Below are 15146 nucleotides of genomic sequence, written 5' to 3' on the forward strand. Positions count from 1 at the left end.
CATCTAGCGTACAATTGGTTGTTCAGTGGGATTAGACCTCCGCCAGGCCGGGCCAACCTTCCCCTTCATCCCGTCTCCTTGCACCTTTTGGAGGCAAACAACAAGAACATGGCACTCAAAGCTTACCATAACTAGGGAGGGATTCTCTTACGTCGTACCGGCTCCAACTAGGAAAGGCGAAGTCATCGGCTTTTCAATGCCCAGCCGGTTAACTGTCGTCCTCCGTAACGACCAGAATCCGTGGGTCGCTCAACGGCGCAAAGTATGAGATCGTTTGTTCAACAACTGAGGATACCTGCGTCGAGAGCCCAGGTTGGGCAACTTGGTTTGAGCCTGCTTAAACTTCCCATCAGATATTATCTTGCTCCGGGAAGGGGTCATTGTTGGCTAGATATGCGAAGACAGCGCCCAAGATATCGCTTAGAGCGTCCGCTGCTGTTGTGCCCTCTTACCGACTCAAGCGTGCGTGACCTGGAGTATGGGTGTTGAGTCCATTATATCGCCACAAAGGAAATCTAATTATCTATCCTGCCTGGCTCGCTCGTAACTTGGAAAGTGCGTCTGAGTTTTGAGATTATCGACGAAGATTCAAGGCTAGTTGAACGTCAACCGAGGGCTTTGTGGTACCACCTCGCAGTCGTGATCGACGCAGCAGGCTACTCTACTTAAGGTAGCTAAAATACGAAACCCTTCTTTTTGACCACTACTTGATTGTGAGCAGTTTACTTCCTTCGCATCTTTTCTTACAGGCCGGACACTAATTCATCGCCTACACGATAAGCTCCCTCCCATAAACACCGCGCGGGCGCATCATGCAGTGTATATATCCACGGAAACGCGCTGAGATGATGGTGGACGGCTGCCCAGTCACGCAGGTTTGCGCGATCGCAAGTCTTCGCGATTGCAAGAAGCAGCCAGCTGTGATCATTGGCTTTCAGGACCGAGATGCCGCTCATGAAAAGGATCCACAGCGGCAAGGAGACATCGCCGGTCTGCGCGTCTACGTGCTTCGAGTGGAGCTTTCGAACGGCGTATCCTAAACGAGTACATAGAAGTGACGAACCGAAGTTTTCGCGGCAATAGTTGGGAAGCAGGCCGGTCATGAACGCCAGCATCGCGAGATGTGCTGCGTCGCCGTGGAGGCCTTCTGAAGCAAGCAGGGGCTGTCTGAGAGGTTCGCCTTCCAAGAGACGGTAAAGGAGTGATATGAGCGTTTCTGTGTAGTCTAGAGGGTCGAGCTTGGATCGTCCGCTCTTCACCCTGTTGTTGAGGATACTAGCGAAAACGATGAGATCTAGCATGATGCGGGGCAGCCCGGGGGGACAGGCGGAAAGCTGTGCCGCGACGGTGCTGGAGGGGCACAAGACAGTTGTAACGGGCACTTCGTGACTATTAAACATCGTGGGTGACCCGTTATGCATGGCCAATTCAACATCGAGCCTGCTGTTGGTCAGTATTCTTTGCTTCGGGGATTGAATGTCAGACTGGGAAGAGGCTGCATACCTGAGTGGCTTGAGGGCCAGTGGACGGTTCTCCTTCATCAATCTGGCGATACCCCCGCGCAACCCAATCATCTGATGAAGTCCTTTGAGGTGTACGAGGCCGGTGGTGTGTTGCTGGTGTATTTGTTGGTAGATGGCGAGGGTGACGACGGCAGCAATCGCGCTGTCCGATATGGCATGGGGGCCGGAAAGTTTGAGGTTGACCAACGAATAGGCCTGGCATATGTGATGTAAAGTCTTTGACGACGTGGTAGGCTTTCGTTCAAAGAAGTCGACGTACGATGCCGACACGGCCAAGGTCGAGTGGAAGTCTTTGGCAGCGGTCAGTTAAATGAGCAATCCGCCTGCGTGAATTGCATTCACTTACATGCCTCATCTACCAGTATGCAGTTGACCCAGATAGACTTCAAGATGTCAAACTTGTAGCAAAATTGGGGAGGAAACAGCGTGTCACTGATGTCAAGAAACCCTGGGGAGAACAAATCAGAGAAGCTTCAGGATAGAGGTCAGGGTGGTTGTAGATGGGTTGGATGAGCCGTACACCGATGCATGAGCCTAGTTGAGTCAGAATCGAGTTTTTGCGGGAACGATGTCAGACAGAAGTCATTCCAGAAAACACGTCGCGGTATCTTCAGCTGACGCTTAACGGGGACACCGCTCGCCTGTCTTCGCGTCGAAGGTCGTGGTCTGCCGGCATTCTTGCCCCTCATGACATAAGAACGAAGGGTGCGGCGGTCGGATTTGCCTATCCCGGCCGCATTCTGTTCGATGAACACCAGTGCATGGCTCATTGTGGTCGCTCAAAGGGTCTGGTCGATGTCGGTACGGAAGATTACGGTCAGCGGGGTATCCTCTCTTTGAGCTCAGCTGTTGCTGTGCCTCTCTCCAACCGCATGGGATACGTATCTTCAGACCACGCTAGTCTAGAATGGGTGTTTCTGGTGCCAGACTTCTTAGATATTAATGACATCTGCCTTTGAAAAGTTGGTCTGATTTGACATGTTTCGAGATACATGATTGCCGGCTGCTATATCCCATACAGTGCTGACTGGTCTTATCGGACAGCAATCGACATCCATAAATCAGCATCAGCATTCGAGGTTATGGATTGACATGAAGTGTCTATTAAAAGAAGCTGCATTCGCTTGAACATCACTTGAACAGTGGATTAACAAGGGTATCTCATATTTCCTACAACTTAGCCTCCTCAAGGACAATACCCCATCTACTAAATCTGAGAAATGCAACCAGGCTGTACCTGTTCCAGCTTGGCAACGAGCTCGTTCCATATCGCCTTCTGCAAGCGCTGGCCCTCATCGTTGCAAAACCAGTCCGGCACCCAAAACTCCTTGATCTTACAGCCCGACAGAAGTTTTCCGTGACCATCCTCGCCAACCATCAGGCCGTGCAGGATAGTGCGACTGCCCACCTCCGCTGTGCGGGCCATCATGGCCCGGACTGTTTCATGCATAATCTTGGTGAATGTCCTCGCATCGCGTCCCAAGCCGGTGGTACAGAGACCAGGGGCGACCATGGTGATGACCACGCCGGTACGGTCTACGGGAAACTGGGCCGCAAACTGACGGACGGCACATTCCTCGACGAGCTTCGTGAGAGCGTACCTGGTATGCATTAGTCCCGTCGCAAGACGCTTGTTCTCTTCTGCTTCTTCGACGAACCTCGAGTCCATGTTTGCGCGCTTCGGGTCGTTGAGCCCATCAAAGACGCTCCCGTTGCGGCTCTTGTCCATCTCCGCCTTGACGGTGTATCCCAGCACGCTGACGATGAAGAGGAGCGTAGGCTGAATGCCGAACTTGCGCGCGCTCTCGCTCAGCTTGGGCATCATCAAGACTCCAAGGAACAATGTGTTGACGACGTTGACAAACATGCTGCTCTCAACGCCTTCGAAAGTTGCCCACTGGTCGATCATGACGCCGGCGTTGCAGACGAAGCCGTCGATCCTGTCCAGCTCCTGAGAGACCTGCTTGGCGAAGACTTGGACGGCGGCATAGGTTGATAGATCCAGATGCCGCACCTTTGTGACGAGGGTTCCGATGTCAGTCTTTCATTCTCGGCTGCCGGTGTTCGGGCCAGATCAACGTTACCTGTATGACGCCCTTACGTCCCGTCGACTTCTCAATGTCTGCCTTAGCCACTTCTCCGGCGTTGAGATTCCTCACGGCCAGGACAACTGTCGCGGCGGATGCAGCCACGAGGTGCCGCGCAGTTTCCAGGCCCAGGCCGGAGTTGCCTCCGGTGATGACGTAGGTCTTTCCCACGCAAGTCGACTTGTCCACCAGGATGGGGAGCTTCCTGTACTGCTCTGCAGTCAGCCGTAGCATCACCATCTTTGCTGGTACTACAAGATACTGTAGTTTGTTGTGAAGAATTCAGGGAAAGCAGAGAAAGTAGACTTTGAGATGAGTTCAAGAAGGGCGAAATATGAGGTTTTGGGTATGCCAGGAGACACAATGCCGGCGTTTTCACGACGCGGCATTCGTCCTTCTTATATTCCAAACAGGCAGCATTGTACGAGGTCTGCCAGGGACGAAGGGAGTGTTGAGGCTACGGCACGGACTGGGAGCCATAACCGATCCAACGCGCGTGGAATCATTTTGATCAGTCTGATGGTGAGAATAAGTTAGAAGCCACTCAAAGGGCCCAGATCTGATCTCGGCCATGTGGGGTTCTCTTTATGGCCAATCAGATATTGCTTTCTACTCTAGGACTAGCATAGTAGGACCCGCCTCCAGCCCGAGCCAATCAGATATTGATTGCCTCTTTAGGAAGGTGACGAGAAGCTACAAAGACGATGTCCCTTCATCCTCTCTCTCTCTATATATATATATTTCTAATATCTAAACAGCAAATCCTACTTATTACTGTGTTCCTCATTAATCTATTATTCAATTCATAATGATAAGCTTTTCCTCAAGAGATTTCGAGTTTCATGTACTTCAGGCTCCCACAAAGTCATAAAGTATCGAGACCATTCACTAACACAGCTGGCTTATAGGTAGTGTCAAGCATCAACTATCTCAAAGCCAGCGCATGCTTACAGCATTAACAACTAGCATATTGCGGGCCTTAGGAAGACGACATGATCGAGTCTACCTTATTTTTGTTCAAAGGATGTTCATAGGCAGGGTTGTGGAGATTGAGGCGAGTCGTTGCTGGTTGTAGCCGCCTCCACGACAGCCTCACCCCCTGCCTTCATAGTCAACTTGACGTCCTCAAACCAGCACATACGACCATACCCATTGGAAAACTCGGGATCCCGTCCGCTCTCCCATAGATAAGCCAATGAGGGCTGGAGTAGTAGTCGGGTCGGTGACGACCGGCGAATGCCCGGTGTTGTATGTGTTTTTTGCTTTCCTTCCCTTTTGCGACTGCTAGCAATCATGAAGGGAGTGACTAAGAGGCTGAACAGAGGCGCTTATTGACATCTTAACTATGTTTTGAAGCAAGCAGGCTTATGAATTAGACGTTGGAGGTTTGGTGGGTGCAATGAGAGCAAGCTCCACTAATACTGCGTGCTAAAGTATCCGCCCGGAGACAGTACATGTATTGCCTTCATATGCTTAGGTTTTTTATTGAAGTCCATTGCTCCTGTGTTTGGTCCATCTTCAGGCTTCTCCAGTACACAGAAGTCAGAAGGGGAAAGTGTTGGCTTTGGGTTCCTTCTATAAGGCTTCGAAGACAGCCCTGATGACTGACCTTGGAAGCCCTCAGAAATCAACCAGAAACGGGGCGTCAAGGGCTCTTCATGATAGCAAGCCAGACCAAGCGCGACAACTTGACTAAACCTAGTCATTTCGTTCTAAGCATAACGTCTTCAGAGCTCTAAGCTTATTTTATTAGTAGCAATAATAATATTGATGCATGCTTCACCTGCCAGCTAGCTAGCAGTAGGAATGAAATGGGTCAACATGTGTGGAACAAAGTAAATTCCAAGAAAGAAAATGAGAAAACCCTCGGCCCGACCGACCACAATCCCTTGCGGCAGCAAGGCCGGCATGTCGATGGCGCTGGAGAGGTGAGGTTTGTGGCGATTGTGATCAAATTGACGTTGATGTGTCAAGATAAACATTCAAGGAAAGAATCTGGATGCCAGAACAAGCCTCGTCACTACCCCTGAGTGAACCATCCTTCTCCTTTCACAGCCAAAATTCGCGGTTGCTCTCCCTTGCAAGCCACCTCCGCTTGGCTGCTGTCGGAAATCTTCTGTACATTCCTCTACTTGCTTACGCCAAGAGCTGAAGGACTTTGACTGAGACTCGACTAACTACCCACAACACTAATATTTGGGTGGACTCTGACCATCGATTCATAGATCTACTCGTGTGCTCATCACGTTAAGCTTTCGACACTAACGGTCCCTTCGAACATCTGCTCTGAGCACCAACATGAGGCGAGAGGTCCTCGCCTTCGCTTTGCTTGTGGCCATTGGCGCCAATGGCGCTAGCCCACCAGTCCGACGGCAAGCTAGCGATGCGCCAGTGCGCTTCTACTTAACGGTCAATCCAGTACTTTTCCCCACTGGAACCGCTGATCCAGCTCCAACCTCGAACGGCGGCGTGTCTCCGTCTTCACTGGTGGGGACATCGGCCGGGACGTCGGCGGGGACGTCGGCCGGGGTGCCGGCAGGATCATTAGCGGCATCAGCGGCAGGGTCGCCAACTAGAACCGCAGTAGGGTCAACGGCGGGGGTTTCCACGCCGGCATCAGAGAGTTCTCTCGCACTGTCTTCGATCGGAAATCCTACAACGAACCCTACAGCGAACCCTCCGGCGGTGTCCTCCTCATTGTCCACGCGCAGTCTTTCCGGTCTCAGCTTCACATTTTTGAACACCACATCTCCGTCTCTCACTAGTACTGTGGGCTTCAGTACTTCTCCCTCGAGAATTCCCACATCAACGGCGCCTATGCCAATGCCCTCCGATCCTCTTGCTTCCAGTCTTATCAACTCGCTCATACCCTCCGAATCTCGTTCACCCACGTCGGTTCCCGGCTCTGAATTTCCCGCACAAGCTTCCACCGGCCCTTTCACTTCTGCAGGTAGCATACTCATATCACCAACGATCACTGGCACTTCACCATCATCTCTTAGCTCGGGATCGACGTTTTCGGGTCTCTCAGGATCCTCTTCACCATCCTCCTCAGCGTCAGCTTCGCCCACATTTGCTCCAGGTGAAGGGCCAGTTATCTTCCTTGTCCTCCCATCCAGTGGCGCCCAAAAGAAGAGAGACACCGCTGGCTTTCTTAGCACCGAGACCAGCGAGAAGCCGGACACGTGCGACCTTGCCACTCCGTTTGTTCTACTGTCTGGAGAACTTCTCATTCAAGGCGTTCCTGTTCATTATTCTCCTGGCGAGACTTTGAAGCCGCTCCTCAGGGGCGGTTCACCACCCCCGGGCGCCATCACAACCCGTTTCACACGCATGAACGGGGTCCTTGAGTTCGTCAACGCGTCTCTTCCTGGTGGACAAGCAACGTTTTGTCAAGATAGCAATACCAGAGAGGTTTTGCTCAATTTTGCATCTTCTCCACCCAACTGTGAGCCGGCCGTTATCGTGGTCTATGGGGGTAAGCTGCACCAAGAACTCTTTCTATGCTACATGAGACTAAATCGCAACAACAGCCGAGCAATGCCAGAACAAACAGATTGTCTCCGCGGTCGTCCCCAGCATCCGTGGCAGCTCTTCAACTCAACTAGTCATTGGCCCTTCCTCCAGCCAGTTGGTCACGCCTATTTCAAGTCTTCCCACAACATCTCTGTCACAGCCTGCCATCCCATCTGGCGGCAGTCAGACAGGCACGGCTCCATTTTCCACTCCCGAAAGCAGTTCGGGATCGCCAACCTCATCAGCCACTCCGAGCTTCGACGCGCCGTGCGCCCCGCAAGCATCGACTTTGTTCGTACCTTCGCAAGACATTGACATTGATAGGACATCGGCGGACAGACTTAACGCCGCCAACACCGTCTTTCTCAACTATGTCGAGGTTCCTGGGGATCGTGTGATGCAGATCGAGCTGTCTTTGAACTCTGCAGGGGTTTTGCTTGAAAACTCAAACCGCGTCACTTCCGTCGTCTGTCTAAATAGCACGACCTCAGAGCCCTCGGAACTTACGCTGAACTTCCTCACCCCCGACGACGCCTCCAGATTTGCTTTGATCTTGAGCCAGTCACCCGGCTTGGTTCTAATCACCCAAAGCAATACTGGCTGCAGCCTCGATACAGCGCGAGGGTTTTGGGAGTTTGATTCGACAAAGAACTCGCCTGCAACATCCACATCTCTCACAGTTCTCGCTAGGGAGCGAAAGATGGTTGAGGTTGCGAACAGGATCACGCTTCTCTATGGCAAGAGGGAAGGGATCAGTGGAAAGAGCTTCACCTCGACGGCCGCTGGTGTTTCTTCAGTGTCATTTCCACTTCCTGTGCCCGATTCGTCATGTGTTGTTTCGGCAACCCCTGAACCTTCGGGCCCGTTGGTATCCTCGGTCCCAGCTGGCCAATCTTCCTCCGTGTCTTCAACTGGCCAATTTTCTATTTCTCCTGTGGAACCATCACCTTCCTCACCCTCGTCTCCTGGACCTTCGTTGTCCCCCTCGCCAACTATTTCGGCGCCATTGGATTTACTGACTACATCATCGGTTTCTGATACATCATCTGGACAGTCATCATCAATCTCACCGAGTGAATCTTCGCTCTCAGCCTCGCTGACTGAAACTTCGTCTTTGGTTTCATCGACTGAGTCGTCTGCAACTTCATCGACCTCGGCCACTGCGAGTCCAACTGGTTACCGACCTCCTCCAGAAAGACTGGAAGACCTGACGCCGGCTGCGAGGGAGCTATATGACTACTTCCTCAATAGCATCCAAGTCGAGAACAACAACATAGCTTATCATGTCCCGGCTCTGAAGGGTAGCGATATTCCAGCCGCGCCCTACAATCCAGATGATTTGGCTGGGCAGCAAGCAGCCGAAGACGGCTTCACAGAAGCCGGACTTAGCAAACCCGCAGACCTGGCGTCCAAGGCGACTGAAGGTCTGAACCAAATTGCTGCAAACGTTTGTCCGCCCAACTCCAACGCAACAATCGTCCGGCGAATGCTACTGGGACTGGACCAACGTGATGATCCTCAGGACACACCTGCATTGCGTGCTCACCGTTTGGCTGACTGGCTGAACAAAAGACTGGAAGCACGCGCGGTTGATGGTTGGGACATCGCCTGCGACGACACTGTGGGAGAGCTGGTTGGTCTCATTCCTGGGGGCGACCTTCTTGGTTTGGTGTGCGCCGGGAAGTCAATCTACGATGCCCGCGACGCGATCAAGTGTCTTTTTGGAGGCTGCCAAACCGTCACGTACATCGTCACCAAAACGATGACATACGACTTCAATTACTCATGGTTGATCACCTACCCAACAATCTCACAGGCTGTGACATACGGTGGAGGCAACAAAGTCTTGTCCTGTGTCAATTGTGGCTTCTCAATATCTTCCATCTCATTCATCGGCAAGATCATTGTAGTCATCACCAACGGCGTAGTCCAAATTCAGCAAGCTGACGTTACGCCCGGGATATCCGGTGTTGCGAATGCGGTTGTTCGGCTTCAGTCAGACGGGCCGTGGAACGGCATATGGAATTACAACTATAAACCAGTGGACCTTGGCCCTATCAAGATGGATGGTGCATTCCGGATCAACCCTGCCGTCCTCTACAGCATCGGCATCGAGTACTCCACGGACTCAAGCGTCGACATCACAGGCGGAGCTCGCTTCACTTGGGCTAATGCCGCCGCCACCGTAAATATTCTCCAGAGCAGGGTGACAACGCAGAGGAACTGGAAGCCGACTGTCGAGTTCACCTTTCCCTCGTTCCGGCAGGGTTCTGCGGTCAAGCTGAAGCCGTTCATACGATGGGTCATCAAAATGGAGATCGATATTTATGACATGATCAAGCTCAAACCGTTCGTCACAGATCAGACTGTAGCTGGTATTGAGTCCACATACTCTTTCACCACCACATCAAACTGCCCGGCAAACCAACTAGCCGTCAACAATTACGTGTACAGCGCCAACACTATTGGCTTCGGCACTGGAAGAAGCGCAGTGCTGTTTGACGGAACGGCGGGCAGCGCTAAGCAATGCTTGCTTGTGCCAGGAATCACCCCCTCGCCCGATGAGCTAGCTTCACTGAGGCTGGTTGGCCAGGCCTTCTGCACGGAGTACATCAATTATAGACCACCCTCGACTTTCACCTACACTACTCAGACATCCACCGTCCCCACCACCACCACGACGTTTGTGACCACCACTGTCTTCACCACCGCGACGGTCACCGAGTATAAGAGCGTAAGTCTCGACAGTTACTTCACACGGACGTTCGCTGCACAAACGACGACCGTCACGGATACCTCAAAAGCCGTGAACTTCTTGTACTTGAACTACAAGCGAGATTCAGAGGATACACCCACGACAACAGCGGACGGCATAGACAAACGCGCTGTTCCCACGCCTGCCTTGGTGAGAACCTGGGACGCAACTAAGATCTCCTTCGCATGCAAGCAAATTGCCACTGGTACAACGACTCTCACCGTCACAGCCACGACGACTGCAACGGCCGGAACGGTCACCGTAACTGGCACTGTTACACGAAACCAGCAAGCCCCGTTCGTGACTGTCACGTTTACGTCCACCTTCAGACGCTACCTCGGCATTGCGACAGCTACGGCCGCAACTGTTGCCACGGAAACTGCCTGTCCGCCATCCACCGCGAACAAGTGCTTCAAACTCAAGATTCATGGCCATCCTTGGACGGAGGGTAGGTACATCCGCTGGGCACCGACATGGCAGAACAGCGGGTGGCTAGAGCCCGACTCCCAGTATGGCACCAACGAAATATTCTATCTAACTACACAAGGACATCTTGTTTCCACCGTGTACCCTGGGCCCCAAGCGTACATTCTCGGCACACCAGGTACTAATGCCAACGCCAACGATTGGGGCGAGGTGTTGTTTTTGTGGTCGAACCAAGGCGTCTGGCCTCAGCGTCAATACGCCAAATGCGCCAAGGACTCTGATCCGTGTTCCAACGGATTCTCCTGTTCGATCATTGATGATATTGGCGTGCAGAGATTCCAGATGTCAATTCGGGTTCCCACGTTCCTTTTGAATGGAGGTGGATCGTATGACGAAAGTTCGAGGTTTACTCCTTCCTGGCATAGGAGGCCCGACACCGCGGTCTTTCAGTACCTTCCGGTCACCTTGACATATGAGGATGTAGCTTGTCCATGCTATTGAAGCAAATTATGAAGCTTCAAGATTGCGAGGGGGGTCTGTGGTTTTACTTCTCACAATAATTTGAACTATGTTCATGCCTTAAACTGATCGCGGATATCTGAGCCACACAGATACTTTTGTGACGTTGCTGGCAAGGATCTGAAAGAGGTCTGGGTAGGGCATTGCAAGGAGCATAATGCAGCTGAAAATATATGCTAAGATTTTCTAGAGCATTATCTGCTGAGCTCAGAAGATGATCTGTTGGGTGGAGTCATCATAGATTGACGGAATTCACTCTAAGGGCATGTCCAGGACGCTTCCCACAAGTCTCCGCGTAGCGACAAGCATTGAGTCCAAATCCTCTTCTAAGGCATCATACCTCTCCCTTCTCAATCTCCATTTCTCACTGCCAACCCAACTCTCTATACATACTGATCGGTCCTGACAATATGTCGTAATCTGATCAGGATCCGTACGCTTATCGGTCTCTTGATAGTCCTCGACAATAAACTGGATGTACATGTCCTGCATGTCATAACTCAAGTCGATGTTGGACTTGATGTGGTCCGTTACCTCGGTAATTCTCTCGTCAGCCACCTCTGCACGCTGTGAGGATTCAGGACGGGTAGTTTCTGAAGGCTCTTGGCCAGGTTCGACATAGCCTTCCGGAGTCCCTTGGTCAACCTTCTCTAACGCGTCGTGGAAATTACCGAAAGTATAGATCATACAAACACCGTGGTGCGCGACGCCTTGCAAGGGACCCGGGAAAGGGTTGCCGAACTCGATGTTGTACGTCTGCACACCCACGCGCCTCGGGTCCTGCCCACGCAGGACTGCCTGCTTCTTCCGATAGGTCTTGAAGAATTCGGCGGCACGGTGGATTTTATACGCCATCGTGGCATCGGAAATGAACTGAACGAACCCGTCAAAGAGCTCCTTATGGGAAGATGTGGGGAGAATGCCGTATGCTCGAAGAACGTTTTCAGCTGCAGCATCCGAGGGATAGCTGGATGAAAAAACGGCGCGGAATTTGGCGTAGTTCCAGTTGGCCATACGGGCAAAACCCTCAAACTCGCGAGCCGTCGCGCTTACCATGACTTGTATTTTTTCGGCCTTGGCTGGGCCGTTTGCCTCGTCATGTCCAAGGTGGACAGAGACGTCACATCCCAAGCTGCTTCTTCGGATTGTCAAATTGTCGACGACCATTGCGAAGAACCACCAGTGTAAGTCCGAGACACTCTGTAGTAGATCTGTCACAGGGACTTTCTTCAATGCTTCAAGTCGGTCGACGGGGCTTTCGTCCTCGACTGAACGGAGTCGGCACAGCTCCGCCCAGCGCTTGTCCGCCATATTGAGCGAAATGGAATCGAGACTGCCCCATGCGCCTGATATGAGACCAGCCTTGCGGAAGAGCGGCTTGCTCACACCCAATTCGGCCTCGAGGAGATGAGTGTGACATGATCCTGCGCCAGCGGACTGGCCCATAATCGTGACTTTCGCCTCATTCCCTCCAAATGCGGCAATGTTGCGGTTAACCCAGATCAGGGCGAGCCTCTGATCATGAAGACCAAAGTTTACGCCCTTGAGAGCAGCGTCACTGTCTTGTGACGCGATCATGTCAGATGACGCGCCGAATCCAAATATGCCCAAACGATAATTGATGGCTACCGCAATGAACGGGGTCTTTTTGGAGAGAGAGCGGAGAATGAGCCGGGCGGGATCTGAATATTGTGAGCTTAATACTTTCCTCGTTTCATCACGGGAATCCGCTATTAAACTCATGATCCAGTCATGACGAGACATACCAAATTCTGGACTCGTTGCTGCGCCACTTATGTAGCCGCCGCCATGAATCCAAATGAGCACTGGCAGCTTGGTCACCTCTACGTCTTCATCGCATCTTGCCAGTGCTTCCTTGCTCGGGCGCATGATAAGAAGGTTCAAGCACTCAAACTCGTCCTGGCGGTCGTTTGGGTATGGCAGGTATGATTGAAATGCGCGAGAATCGAGTGCGCCGGATGCGGGACATCGAGGGCTAAGAATTTGTTAGAATTATCCATACTGCGTCTATATTGTACATGTGGACGCCTGAGAATGATACAAGATTACCCGTTCTCTGTAGCGTCAAACGTGTCACGGGGTAGAAAATCTCTCAGGCGTGAGTGCTCCCATCTTCCCGGCACACGGGCGTATGGAATACCGCGAAACTCTTCAATGTCGTTGGAGATAGGCGACCGCTTGCCAATGATAGTTTGAGCATAGCTGGGAACGGTGGTTGTCTGGATCTGTACGGTAACAGCTTGCTCGGATTCCAAGGGACTCATTGTGATACTGCAAGTGCAATGCAGGGCGCGAAGAGAGGACGGCTATACAAGATAATAGAGCTGTTGGCTAGATTGCACTTATTCGTGAGAACAACGGAATACGGATCAGCTGTGAAGGATATGGCATGGCTTGGTCCGGATCTGTCGACCGCGATTCGACGTCATTAGGATTTTCCCGTCTAAAAACCGCTCATCTAATAGTGCACTCCTTAATGCAAATTGGTCCCGAACCCCGCATTATCCGGATCCCCGGCGGCACTGCATGTCATCCGAGCTGTGGAGCTCGGTCGGCGCCGGGATCTCCGCAGACTCGGCCGCAGCGACAGTACAAACACATAAAACTGCGGGTTAATGGTTGAAATCATACATATACGAACAGAGACCTATGAGGTAGTCCGAGATTCCCTCGGCTCTCGTGCTACCCGTAAAAGCTAGAGAGGCTATAGATGAATTAGAGGCCCATGGAGCCGTTATTATACTTATATCTATGACAATTACTATTATAGATAAACCAGCGATATCTAGATCAAAAGAGAACATCGCTATTGAGGCATCTTATGGCGGCAATGCTGAGGTGTTGCAATTGCCGATTTGGTAGTTGCCCAAACCGCAGAAGTCGATGTCGGTACCGCACTCGTCGTCAATGGGCACAGTGAGATTCAAGCATAGAATGAAAGATCCCCAGACTATGGTAGGAAGGTTCTCACTGGAGGAATTGCATACGTTTTCACTTTGAACGTCCGTCAGGGCAAACGGGAACTCTTCGTGATCAGAGTCGAGAGGGTCTGGTCTAAAAGAGTTGGACAATTATGGCTCGACGTGATCATAAATCGTTGGTGGTGAGGGTGACCTGAACCTAGCCTCAACTATCGGACTGGTGACGAGCTCGGGAGAAAAGATACTTGTTGATCTTCTTCACTACATATACTACTTCAAAGGTAAGCATTGAAGTGTAATCCCTTCGCCTGGCCCTCGTCGACTTGCTCCCTCGTTCAGTTATCTACTCGTTCATTTACCGAGTCTTTTGTTTGGCGACTTGAGTTGCCAGAAACCTGCCATCAACATGGCTTCGGTGATGTTCATTCTTCGCCTCATTCTAATTACTCTTACCCTCCACCTCTTTTACTCCAAAGATAGATCTAGGTTCCAAGGCAGTTTATCCAGAATTATCAACTCATTCATACCAACCAAAATAGCTAGTCGTTACATGTAACATTCTTACAGTACGGAGCGCAATAAGTCCTATTCCTGACTGGTTCATCAGAAAATATTGCGCTTCGGTAGTGAGCGAGCTCACATAAGCTTGAGTTCGGTGCTGCAGTCATTAGCATCGCAAAGGCGTGTTGGTTTTCTCATCCCTAGAGCAAGAGATAACTATGTACTACTCGTTGAAGAACGAATAATGTCTGTGAAGCCTAGTGTGTTGTATTTAGTCCATCTAAGGCTCCTCCACTGCACAAAAGTAAGAAGGGGCAAGTGTTGACTTCGAGTTTCTTGTATAAGGCTTCGAAAACAGCCCTGATGGCCTTGGAAGCCAGAAATCGACCAAAACCGGGGCGTTGGGGGCTTGTCTTGATAGCGAAATCTGGTGATGTCATTTGAGGCACAGTGTCTTCAAAGATATAGACTCAGGCTGCAGCAAGGAGACATCTTACTCTGGTCACGACGAGAAGTGAGTCTCACCCCGAAACAGCACGCCCTGAAGCGTTCGCATTGACAGACAGTCTCATATAATAGAAGAGGTAACCAACAATTTCCGATGGGCAGTTGTTTCTTTAACATTGAATCACACCATACACGTGTTTCCGATCTCATCTGTGCATCGTCAGTAGAATATAAAAAGCAAATATCTCTGGCTTCAGGGGTACGGTTCGCCAGGGCCTCATCCGAGAAGCCACTCCGCGCCAAGGCAACCACCACTGTCTAGAAGCCGCATCGAATCAACAATGCATCTGCCATCTCCCGCTGACATACAACGTTCCCTCTTGGCACGTCGCTTCCTCGACCAACGAATCTTTCCGGGGGCAGCCACAGT

The 15146-nt window shown here is 51.5% G+C and overlaps 5 protein-coding genes across 5 annotated transcripts; 1 reads left to right on the forward strand and 4 right to left on the reverse strand.

The window, feature by feature from the left end:
- Positions 1-762: 762 nt before the first annotated feature.
- On the reverse strand, positions 763-2293 carry CGCS363_v006601 (uncharacterized protein; the record flags this gene model as incomplete). The annotated part of the gene is made up of 5 exons (XM_036638450.1): positions 763-769; positions 832-1440; positions 1504-1813; positions 1870-1971; positions 2143-2293. The coding sequence occupies 5 exons, from the start codon at positions 2291-2293 to the stop codon at positions 763-765; spliced, it is 1179 nt and encodes a 392-aa protein (XP_036495484.1).
- A 361-nt stretch (positions 2294-2654) lies between these two features.
- Positions 2655-3850, reverse strand: atnD-4 (Short chain dehydrogenase atnD; the record flags this gene model as incomplete). Its single annotated transcript, XM_036638451.1, has 4 exons — positions 2655-2657; positions 2761-3124; positions 3182-3537; positions 3608-3850. The coding sequence occupies 4 exons, from the start codon at positions 3848-3850 to the stop codon at positions 2655-2657; spliced, it is 966 nt and encodes a 321-aa protein (XP_036495481.1).
- A 2159-nt stretch (positions 3851-6009) lies between these two features.
- Positions 6010-6477, reverse strand: CGCS363_v006603 (uncharacterized protein; the record flags this gene model as incomplete). The annotated part of the gene is made up of 1 exon (XM_036638452.1): positions 6010-6477. One exon carries the CDS (start codon positions 6475-6477, stop codon positions 6010-6012), a length of 468 nt encoding a protein of 155 aa, XP_036495482.1.
- A 466-nt stretch (positions 6478-6943) lies between these two features.
- On the forward strand, positions 6944-10808 carry CGCS363_v006604 (uncharacterized protein; the record flags this gene model as incomplete). The annotated part of the gene is made up of 3 exons (XM_036638453.1): positions 6944-7088; positions 7144-7911; positions 8320-10808. 3 exons carry the CDS (start codon positions 6944-6946, stop codon positions 10806-10808), a joined length of 3402 nt encoding a protein of 1133 aa, XP_036495479.1.
- A 352-nt stretch (positions 10809-11160) lies between these two features.
- On the reverse strand, positions 11161-13111 carry LIP1-5 (Lipase 1; the record flags this gene model as incomplete). The annotated part of the gene is made up of 4 exons (XM_036638454.1): positions 11161-11166; positions 11220-12508; positions 12593-12822; positions 12897-13111. 4 exons carry the CDS (start codon positions 13109-13111, stop codon positions 11161-11163), a joined length of 1740 nt encoding a protein of 579 aa, XP_036495480.1.
- Between the last annotated feature and the right edge of the window lie 2035 nt (positions 13112-15146).

The sequence above is a fragment of the Colletotrichum siamense genome (assembly GCF_013390195.1).
Source record: "Colletotrichum siamense strain Cg363 chromosome Unknown KSG_Cg363_contig04, whole genome shotgun sequence".
Classification (NCBI taxonomy): domain Eukaryota; kingdom Fungi; phylum Ascomycota; class Sordariomycetes; order Glomerellales; family Glomerellaceae; genus Colletotrichum; species Colletotrichum siamense.